Source organism: Triticum aestivum, chromosome 2B, assembly GCF_018294505.1.
Source record: "Triticum aestivum cultivar Chinese Spring chromosome 2B, IWGSC CS RefSeq v2.1, whole genome shotgun sequence".
NCBI lineage: Eukaryota > Viridiplantae > Streptophyta > Magnoliopsida > Poales > Poaceae > Triticum > Triticum aestivum.
The window spans coordinates 387687565-387698472 of record NC_057798.1 but is presented as its reverse complement, the minus strand read 5'-3'; the positions used below and the strand labels follow the sequence as shown (position 1 = coordinate 387698472).

The 10908-nt window shown below is 47.2% G+C and overlaps 1 protein-coding gene across 2 annotated transcripts; it reads left to right on the top strand.

Moving 5' to 3' along the window:
• Window positions 1–5939: 5939 nt before the first annotated feature.
• On the top strand, window positions 5940–10580 carry LOC123045058 (homeobox protein knotted-1-like 12). 2 transcript variants are annotated; one of them, XM_044467975.1, is made up of 6 exons: window positions 5940–6192; window positions 6261–6570; window positions 6677–6790; window positions 6918–7062; window positions 9645–9898; window positions 10048–10580. In XM_044467975.1, the coding sequence occupies exons 2-6, from the start codon at window positions 6373–6375 to the stop codon at window positions 10252–10254; spliced, it is 918 nt and encodes a 305-aa protein (XP_044323910.1). In that variant the 5' UTR covers window positions 5940–6192; window positions 6261–6372; the 3' UTR covers window positions 10255–10580. The 2 variants fall into 2 exon arrangements, with proteins under 2 accessions (XP_044323910.1, XP_044323909.1); XM_044467974.1 differs by having other exon boundaries at window positions 5998–6570.
• The last annotated feature ends 328 nt before the right edge of the window (window positions 10581–10908 follow it).

Sequence of the window (10908 nt, the reverse complement as noted above, 5' to 3'; positions counted from 1 at the left end):
TCTTGGGCGAGGCGTTCGCTCATGTGCTTCCTAGCGTCCAAGTCCAAGTGAAGCTGCAACACCTCCTTCTCCAGAGCGGCATAGTGATTTCTGAGCTCGCATGCCCTCTGTTACAAAGTAACAAGACGATCAGTTGGATACAAAGTTTAACAAACCTGCGACTACCTGGGTTGCTCAAGCCCAGAATCTGATTCATGAGTTGTTCATAGTCAAAAGTTTTTCGGCCTTAAAAACCTACCAGGGTTGCTCAATCCCAGACTGTGATTCATGATTAGTTCATAGTCAAAAGTTTTTCGCACTTAAAAAACTTACAAATACACCCATTCGGCCAGTCGTGTGGCTAGTTGCACTGCGAGTGCAAAAATCAGCAAAGTGTCAGTTCTAAAAGACTCCCATAGATTGCCCGCAATTGATGGAAATCTCGGGGACTACACCCAGTGGGTGCACTCACCGTGAGCCCATTAAAGGACCTCCACTCAGACGGTCCACAAAAAAACGGTTGGAAATCATGCTCAAAGCAAAAGACGCTAAAAGTTCTAAGACTCCCACAGACTGCTACCAGTCGACGACAGTCTCAGGGACTACACCCAATGGGTTCACTCAACGTGCCCCCACAAGTATAAGCTAACTTGGAATCTCTCCGGCTAATCCGAGTGAAAAACCATACAAAAAACTTAAGTCTCATATTCCCGCCGATTGCCCGCAATCGACGACAGTCTTGAGGACTACACCTAGTGGTTGCACTTAGAGTGCTCCCACTGGAACAAACACACCCAGTGGATGTACCCCGTATAAATCCACTGGCAACTCGAAAGAAAATGGCAAACCCAAAAGATCTTCAAGACGCCAAATGAAAATTGTAATTGCAATGGTACTTACTCAGACATTCTTCTTCAAGGCCTTGATGGCGTCGTACGCCTCCTTCAAACGCTCGTTCATCAAGTTGACTTGAATCAGAACTTCCTTGCTCGCCCCAACCTGGTCTTCTGGGACCCTCTGTAGAGAGAACAAGGTGATTGGGGCAGGTTGTAGGGTCGACACTTGTGGAGGAGCTGGAGCCGTAGCCGTGAGATCAATACTAATCCGAGTCGTCACACTCGGGCCCGTAGGATTTGCGATGGCTTTTGCCGGTGAAGCAGTCTTGGCGGTCGTCTTCGCTGGTGAGACCCAATCCACTCGGCCTTTGAAGAGTACCTCTAGCATGATGGCATCAGTGCCAGGAGGCATCCTCTCGTCAGCCTCTGGGTTAGGCGAGTTGGCTTGTCGTTGTCGTCGAGCTGGATCACGCCAGTCGGCGCTGCATTCACTAGCGTGTTAGAACTTCGGCTAATCTACAACTCGGACATAATTCAAAGAACAAACCAATCGGTACCTTCGGAAGTAGCGGCATCCATGGCGTCGGCCTCAGTTTGGCCCTTCCCAGGAGCATTCGAATCTGGTGAAGTCGTCAACGTATCGGCGCTGCAGTCGTGGAATCACTCGGCTGTTACTTAAGACAAATTTACACAACGAAGAGACTCAATCTCATTACTTGCGTCGAGGCCACTGGCATGACCGCCTTGACCTTTGGTAGGGTCATGGCCTTTCGAGGCTTGCTGGCAGTATGCTTGGGCTGCTTCTGACTGTCACTGTAAAATTGGCCCGGTCGCACTTTGATCTACGCGTGCTGAGAATAGGAGCAGTTGGCTTCGGGGCACTTGGCGCCCAAACGCCGCCCGCGGGAGCGCTTGGGTCATGGTGCGCCTTGGTGCGGTGCTCCCAGGGAACGTTCTCGAGCGGGGAAGATTCTGCCTCATCTCCCTACTCGATGTCCAACTCCTCGTCACTCTCCTCCTCCTCACCGCTATCCTCATGGTACTACTACTCAGTGTCACTCTCCACGTCCACTGGGGCATGGTCGACACTCGGCACCTGCGAGATATCATCTTTTGGAAACTCTGCTGAGAGGAAACCGTATCAAAATCAGATCCAAGCGTGTGAGGGTCATTATAAATAATGAGGGCCCTAAAGGCCCCATCATCTCCTGATCCGGGGTCCCCAGAGCAGCGGGAACAAGGTGATGACTATCGTAACAGGTGATGCCTTCTATAAGGATACGTCGCCCAAGACACTGCCATTGTCCACCATGTCCAAGATCGACATGGTTTTCACATGCATTCGTGCCACTCCAAACCAGCTGCTACCCGGGTCAGCGCTGACCCACGCCGTGATGGCACGCGCAGCCACTGGATAACCGGCGGGGAACCCGCATCCCTCACCGACCCCTCATCACGTCGCCTTCCGTCAATGGACAAAACTGATGAAGATCTGGAAGGCATCCGAATCTCGGCCATCGTCGTGCCCACCATCGCCATACAACACGCGGGTTCCCACCGGCAATGGGGGCGAACTCCGCAGCCGCACGACCAGAGACGCCGCCCTAGCCATTGCACGCGCGTTCCCCGGTAGCCCTGCCCCAGCCGATCTAGAAGGTTCGCCGCCGCGTCCAGTTCCCCATCCTCAATGTTTCGCGACAATAGATTTCAGTTGATGGTTTTTGACTGCATACGTGTGGTTCTATGCATTGGTTTGTATGCCATGTTGCTCAGAAGGAAAAACTTACTCGTGGAAAATACTTGATAGTCTATGACAAGCCATCAGATCGTGGAAAATGTAGATTTCAGTTGAAGACCTTGCAGTATGCAACTTCTAAGACTAGGGATCGGTATTTGGATCTTCCTATAATATTTTCTAGAGTGGTGATGAATGAGGTCACGAGGGATATACAAAGGGATATCCCATGGTGCATGCTCTTCGCGGATGATGTGGTGCTAGTTGACGATAGTCGGATGGGGTTCAATAAGAAGTTAGAGTTATGGAGACAAACCTTGAAATCGAAAGGTTTTAGGCTTAGTAGAACTAAAACCGAGTACATAAGGTGCGGTTTCAGTACTATTAGGCACGCGGAGGAGGTTAGCCTTGATGGGCAGGTGATGCCTTAGAAGGACACCTTTCGATATTTGGGGTCAATGCTGTAGAAGGATGGGGGTATTGATGAAGATATGAACCATTGCATCAAAGCCGGATGGATGAAGTGGCGCCAAGTTTCTGGCATTCTGTGTGACAAGAGAGTGCCACAAAAGGTAAAAGGCAAGTCCTACAGGACGGTGGGTCGACCCGCAATATTGTATGGCGATGACTGTTGTGCAACTACAAGGCGACATATTCCACAGTTAGTTGTGGCCGAGATGCGCATGTTGAGATGGATGTGTGGCCACACGAGGAAGGATCGAGTGCGGAATGATGATATATGAGGTAGAGTTAGGGTAGTACAAATTGAAGAGAAACTTGTCTAACATCGTCTAAGATGGTTTGGGCATATTCAGCGTAGGCCTTCAGAAGCTCCAGTGCATAGAAGACGGCTAAAGCGTGGGAATAATGTCAAGAAAGGCTGGGGTAGACCGAATTTGACATGAGAGGAGAGGAGTCCGTAAAGAGAGATCTGAAGGGTTGGAGTACCACGAAAGAACTAGCTATGGACAGGGGTGTGTGAAAGCTTGCTATCCATGTGTCAGAACCATGAGTTGGTCGCGAGATCTTTTCTTTTTCACCTCTAACCTATCCCAACTTGTTTGGAACTAGAGACTTTATTGTTGTTGTTTGATAATATTTTCTGGAGTATTTCTATGTATAGGCCTTTTTTACCAAATGGATTTCATTTTTCATCTGAGTAAAAAGGTATTCACTAATTCATCTAAGTGTAACGCTATTCTAAGCGTGGGGTGTAGAATAGCTTATTCTACACCCCTGGTAACGCTATATAAAAAATCTAGTAAAACGGTGTATAAAATGTAGTAATCCAAAAAATATTTTTTTACTACCCAAGTTTGTAATTTAGTACATTCTTACGAAAATTACTATACCTGGCATAGTGTGTTACTATATTTTGTATATATTGTTACTGGGGTGTAGAATAAGCTATTCTACACTCACACTTAGTTTAGTAAAGTCACGTAAAACCACTGTAAATAGCCATCATAAGGTTTTGAGCTTGTAGTCGTCGCTAGGTGGTCTACAGATCTGCATGTAAGTTTTATTATTTCTAGTGTTTTTCTTCTGCGGGTACAAAAATCCAGATTTCTAATATTTGTTGTACTACCTTGATTGAAGATGAATAGACTAAAAGTCTTTTTTAAAAAAATAGAAAAACCAAATTTGTATTCATATTATTCTCCGATAAAGTAAAAAGAACTGGACCATAAGCGTTATAGCCATTCTATAGTTATTTGAGCCGCTATTTGGATTTGGCATAACTGGTTATTTTAAAAAAAAAATAGAAAAGAAGGATGACCCTCGATCTCTGCATTTGGGCGATGCATCCGGCCACTTTATTAATTATTCTCATAAGACCTTACAAAATCAATACAACAGTAAAACTAAGGGTCTGTTTGGTTTATGACCATGAGTTGCCTGATCAAAAAATTGGTTGTTGACCAGCCTCGGGTTGGCGTTTGGAGGGATCCAAATAATTGGTAGTCCAACCCGTCTCAGCCTTCCTCTCCTACTTTTACGCCAATTCATTGGTAGATACGTGGGCGGTGGAATCGATCGCCAATTTTTTGGCTCGCCAACAACGCCAGCGATTTGGCAGGGCTGATCTGGGCAGAAACCAAACAGCCCCTAAAGCCACCGTCTAAGCAACAAACTGTCGCTACACCTATCCAGTTGATAAAGGGACGCAGATAGCCTGGCCTAATACCAAACAGACATCGCAGCCAAGGCTAACATCTAAGACCTGAGACCCCAACCTAGCCACTTGCCGGGTCTAGGGCACACACTGGTCCGGCGTGCTCTCAGAGGCCGCCGCCGTCAACTGCCACCGCTTCATCTTCAGAACTGTACTGATACATCAACCTTGCTCGGTCCAGCTATCGTCGACACCACCACGGCGCCCAACGGCACCTCTTTCCTGTGCGCAAACAGCTGAACACGTCACGGTCGCCACTGATACACCTCAACACCATGCTGCCAAGTATCATCAGCTGACACAACTTGAAGTCCTTGGAGGATCTGTCATGCGTAGCACCTGCCGACCAGGCATGACCAAGCGTAGCACCTGTCGGGCAGGCATGACTTGACATCTCCACCGAAGCTCCGTGCAAGACGAAGTCGCTCCACCTCTTGCCTCTGACTTGCACCGTTGATCCACAAACGATGCTCCCAAAAGAGAACGACACCGCAGTGCCGCCATCGTCCGATCTGGAACACCGCACGAATGGGTCGACAGTAGTTACACGACGATGCCTTCATCAAGGTAACGACGTAGAGCGCCGTCATCGCCTGTCGTCGGCTCAATTTCCACCGGCAACCATGTCTCCCCAACGCGCAGCCGGGACTAGATGATGGATCTCGAGATCCGATCACCAAGCTTCTGGCCGGCCACCGCCGACGAAAAAGACCACCACCACTGGCTACACTAGCCAAAACAAATCTGCCATGGGTGCCGCCAAGCAGTCCACCAGACCCTCGACGTCACGGCCGATCTAAAGCCAAATGACATTCCGCCGAAGACCGCATCGCGCCACCGTCCGATGCAGACCAGCCGCCGCAGCAGCCGCCCGTGGCCGAGACAGGGCCGACCGCCGCCGCCGTTGAAGCCAACGCCGCCGCTTCTAGATCGGCCGCACCTCCACGCATGTTGGGTCCCGCCACCCCTGAAACGCGGGAGGGAGGAAGAGCCCCCACCACCGCCGTCGGCCTCCGGGCGCAAGCCGGGGGCGTCCTCCAGCGGGGCGGGAGGAGGGGAGGAGGATGGGCTAGGCCCCGGCGCCGGCTAGGGTTGGGGAGCCCGAGTCGCGGAGCGGAAACACCCCAGGACGCGTTACAGAAACATCAGCATAGCTGGTTATTTAAAACAATATATGCGAAAAACAAGCTCCAGTTCCGAACAGGCTGCTAGTATTCCATGCGAGCGCAGCAGGAAGCAGGTGTACATATACATCTCCCCCTCCGCTGTGATTTGACGTGAGAAAGAGGATCGCCACCAGCCACTCACACGCACAGCCCGGCTAGCTAGCTCCCCCACCTTTCCCTTCCCTTCCACTCCGCGTCCATCTCCCTCTCCGGCCCATTAATATCCACCTCCCTGCCTCTCCCAAGCCGCCATTACTGCCGTACACGGAGCTGCGAGGCATAGAGAAGAGATCTCTATCGGTTGAGCTCTATTTTTCTCTCTCTTCTTACAAGCTAGGGTTTGTTAATTTGCTCATGGATCAGAGCAGCTTTGGGAATCTCGGAGCTGGAGAAGGGGGCAGCAGCAGCTCCAAGGCTTCTTCATCCTTCCTGCAGCTGCAGCCACTGTCGACAACGACGGTGGCTTCCGGGCCAGGCCCGATGGGCGGAACGTACTACGGCACACCGCTCGCGTTGCACCAGGCCGCCGCAGCAGCCGGGTCGTCGCAGTACCAGTTCCACCACCACAAGAGCAGAGGCGAGGAGATCTCGCAAGCGGAGGCTGAGGCCATTAAGGCCAAGATCATGGCGCACCCCCAGTACACCGCCCTCCTCGTCGCCTACCTCGACTGCCAGAAAGTACATATATTATACGCTCATGAAAATTGCTAATTTCATTAATCCAACGGCTCGACTGTATCAGCAAGCATGATATAGACGCGTTTTTCTTTTGCGTGATTTGCAGGTCGGTGCGCCGCCGGACGTGCTGGAGCGGCTGACGGCCATGGCAGCGAAGATTGACGCCCACCCGCCGGGCCGGCTGCACGAGGCTCGCGACCCAGAGCTCGACCAGTTCATGGTACGTCTTCTTCTTCCCCGATTTCGATCACACACACCATGCCATGGCCGTTTAATTCTTCATCTGCCGGTTCTTGTTCCAGCTAGTACTAAGAACGAACTAACTCCTTGTGCTAATGAAATTGCAGGAGGCGTATTGCAACATGCTCGCCAAGTACAGGGAGGAGCTGACGCGGCCGATAGAGGAGGCCATGGAGTTCCTGAAGCGAGTGGAGGCGCAGCTCGACTCCATCACCGGCGGTGGCCACGGCTCCGCGCGCCTCTCCCTTGCCGGTAAACCATCCCTTCCATGATCCATCCCATCTACTAGACTACTAGTACATGCTTGTTCGTTTTATATATGTATCTCTGGCTGCATCCATGTGGGTCTCGGAGGAAGGCCTTCCGCATTGGGAAACGGTTGCTCCGGATGATTGAGGTGGCTGCCTTGGATCATAGCCATTGTTAGCCTGTTCTTAATTAACCTGTATATTAGTTTATGATGGGAGGGCTTGGAAAGAGAAGGGCAGAGACCTTTGCTTTGTGTGCACTAATAAATTATTACCACTAGTTAAACATAATTAAATAGTGACTGATTAGTTAATCAACTAATAATCTGAAGCTAGCTTTGGTTGGCATTGAGGGCACAGTGAGGAGCCATGTCTCATGGTTCTCCTCCTCTCGTTTAGGATTATCATATTGCATATGCCTAATTGAGCACACTACACATGCTAGCTTTTGAACTAATCCTTCTTTTAATTTTTAATCCCTTCTTTCTCTCCTTTTTCTTTTCCTTTCACTTCACGACAAGACACTAGAATCCATTGTGTTAGGGTTCCAAGGCTGCTAGCTTGCAGGAGAATCATTGATCTCCATGCATGAAGCTTCAAATCATCTCTTCTTTTCTTGCACCAGCTACTAGCAGGGAAAACATATATAGTTGATTAATTTTCTTACAGATCATCACAAAAGCCTTGTGAAAACTCCATTATGGCTAGCAAGGTAGCTAGATCACAAGTGTTCCAGTCTCGCAAAAAGAAGTGTTCCAGTACTGTTCCAAGGACTGTAGTCCGTATATTTTTTGCTCTTTATTGTTCTTCCCAGCTCTATAGCTTGGGTGCAGTGCAGGGTGCAGCACGGATGTGCTGGCGGTCGTGTCTTCCGGGGGGCATTCAAGGGGCACTATTCTGCTTGTGGGTAGGACATGTACATTAGTACATATATACAGTGTGTGGGTAGATTTTAGCAGAATAATGGGGATATCTGATGCGCTGTTGCCAGGGGACGACTACACTGTGTTCTTCCAATCTCCATGGTTGTGGTATGCATGCATTCCAAGGAGATCAACAGCTCAAGGTGTTATATATTGTTGTGGTATATATGTGTTCAGAGAATAATTCCTTGTGTACAGAACATTGGCCATGTTGTGGTATGCATGCATTCCAAGGAGATCAACATTACAGAATATTGGCCATTTGGTGAAAATCTAGATCTTGTTTATTTATTGGCCATTTGGTGATAATCTACATCTTGTTTATTCAGCAACTACGGTTTTTTTCGAAAAGAAGGATTGTCCCTGGCCTCTGCATCAAATTTAGCAACTACGTACTATTTATTTTATTAGTTACAGTTTCAATTGTGTTTGTTGAATGTGCACACAGAACAATATATGGTGCATGTGGAGAGACAATGAACTAGTTTGTCCTCCTATTCTTCTAGTACCTCTAATATCATTTGAGCTAACCATGTGTCAATTAAGAGATCAAACCAGTGAGGTTTAAGGGATGACGTGGCTTGGTGCCTGAGCGCCCCTCCATCCGTCCTTAGCGGTCTGTTTAAGGTGCATGCACACCAATTTAAGGTTGCATAGATTAAACAAATTAAAATTAGGGTAACATATTGTAGACATTTTGTTTGAGGGAATTTTAGAAAAACGTTATTGAGGAAATATTGTGGACATTTCATGGGATTCCATTCAAGTCAATCAACAAAATATTATTATTCTTATCTGTAGATCCACTATTATTCTTGCACATCTGAACTGAAGTTATGGTCAAACGATATTTGTTTATTCTTAAGGCGATCTTCACTGTATTCAATGATATTGTGCCTAGATAATGTTTAATATAAGCAATTGGGTTCCTCTGATGGTATGGTGCACATTTTGTCTCTTTCCTTTCGTTTGCTCATTTTAATTAGTTTGGCAAATTTCTTAGAAAACAGTCAATTTTGTAAGATGTTTTGTTCCAATATTCATCATGCCATACAAAAACAATTACTCCCTCAGTCCCATAATATAAGAGCGTTTTTTACACTACACTAGTGTCAAAAAAGCTCTTATATTATGGGACGGAGGGAGTATATTGCAGGGCTACTGCTTTGTTACCCTGACTCCCTGAGCATCTATAAAATCAGTCTTATGTGGAAACAAATATCTTTGAAAAACATTGGATCAACTACAGCTTACAAGACTATAGCTATAGTTGCTGGCTTTCCTCTGTTTTGTGATACGTTCAAATAAACACTTCGAAACTGGTCTATCAGGTAATGGTCAGATTGGTATCAGTTTCAACTGACAAACCATGGCCGTTTCGGTCTGATTCGGTCTTATTCAGCTCATTGCAAAGTGCAGCTAATTGGGACTGTAGCCACACTACTAGATGTCCAAAATTACACTGTTACACTCGAATCCTGCATGCATTCCTAAAATGATAGATTTGTTTATAGACAAGCGATGGGCTTTCTGAATACTGCAACCACCCCATTGCTGTCCGACATGGTGGAGACTGAAAGTCTGAAACCAGGTCTGGCCGTGATAACCATTCTGATCTCGACAAAACACGTGTATCTTACCATTAGCAATTTTTTACCTGCAGATGGCAAATGTGAAGGCGTTGGCTCTTCCGAGGATGAAATGGACGCTAGCGGGCGTGAAAATGAGCCGCCAGAGATAGACCCACGCGCTGAGGACAAGGAGCTCAAGTACCAGCTTCTGAAGAAGTACAGTGGCTATTTGAGCAGCCTCCGGCAAGAGTTCTCCAAGAAGAAGAAGAAGGGGAAGCTCCCAAAGGAGGCCAGGCAGAAGCTACTTCACTGGTGGGAGCTGCACTACAAGTGGCCTTACCCCTCGGTATGATACATGCTTCCATCCCATAAAATTTACGGTTTTTTTTTTCTGTTCCACTCATTTCGGAGCCGCATGTAATTTCCATTAAAACGAAAGCTGCGTTATGTATTCTTACTAAAGCTTGTGCCGGTTGGTTAATGTGGTGAGTGTAGGAGACAGAAAAGATTGCGCTTGCGGAATCGACAGGGCTAGACCAGAAACAGATCAACAACTGGTTCATTAACCAGAGGAAACGGCATTGGAAACCGTCTGAGGACATGCCGTTTGTCATGATGGAAGGATTCCACCCACAGAATGCCGCTGCCCTCTACATGGACGGTCAATTCATGGCTGACGGCATGTACCGCCTTGGTTCGTAAACCTACTTTGAACAATCGATCTGGCGAAAGGTGATTGTCACATTGGAAAAGATATTTGTATTCAGGACTGGTTAAAAATACATGGACATTGTTATTGAATTTTTGGGTCGTTCCCGGATTCACAGGCTCGCTCTAGTTTCAGTGATGGCATATAGTTCTCCCGTAATGTTGTAAATTTCGATTCGATGGGTTGCAGTTTAGATGTATTTGGATCTCCTATTTGATATGATTGTATGTTTCAGATTTGTGAAACATGTTCAAAGTTGCCTATCTGAATCAGTTATGTACATTGGTTTTTCATTTAACAGTTGAGGTGGATATGATCACGATAACGTGTATATTGTATGAAAATTTCAGCAGCTTTAAAGTTGTATAAATCCTTAGCGTTACCCAGTTGAATAGGCTGTAGCCAGAATTTCATCCATCATGAACTGTAAGATTTCCCTGTGGAATTTCTGAAACACTTAATGATCCAAATTTATAGAGAAAAATATCAACATAAAGAAAATCAAATAAATACAGCACATGTAATGGAATTTCTTAAACACCTAATGTACTGTGCACTCACACATTTAGAGGATTTTCATGTGGAATCTTTGAAGGGCATTTGTGCTAACTAAAGACAACCTCGCTCATCGCAACTAGCAAGGAAGC

What these genes read in the sequence shown, in the direction of transcription:
- LOC123045058 (XM_044467974.1), top strand. Translation starts at nt 6,247, where the DNA reads ATGGATCAGAGCAGCTTTGGGAATCTCGGAGCTGGAGAAGGGGGCAGC. An exon ending in CCTACCTCGACTGCCAGAAA is followed by an intron (nt 6,571 to 6,676) that starts GTACATATATTA and finishes CGTGATTTGCAG; the next exon opens with GTCGGTGCGCCGCCGGACGT. An exon ending in CGCGCGCCTCTCCCTTGCCG is followed by an intron (nt 7,063 to 9,644) that starts GTAAACCATCCC and finishes TTTTACCTGCAG; the next exon opens with ATGGCAAATGTGAAGGCGTT.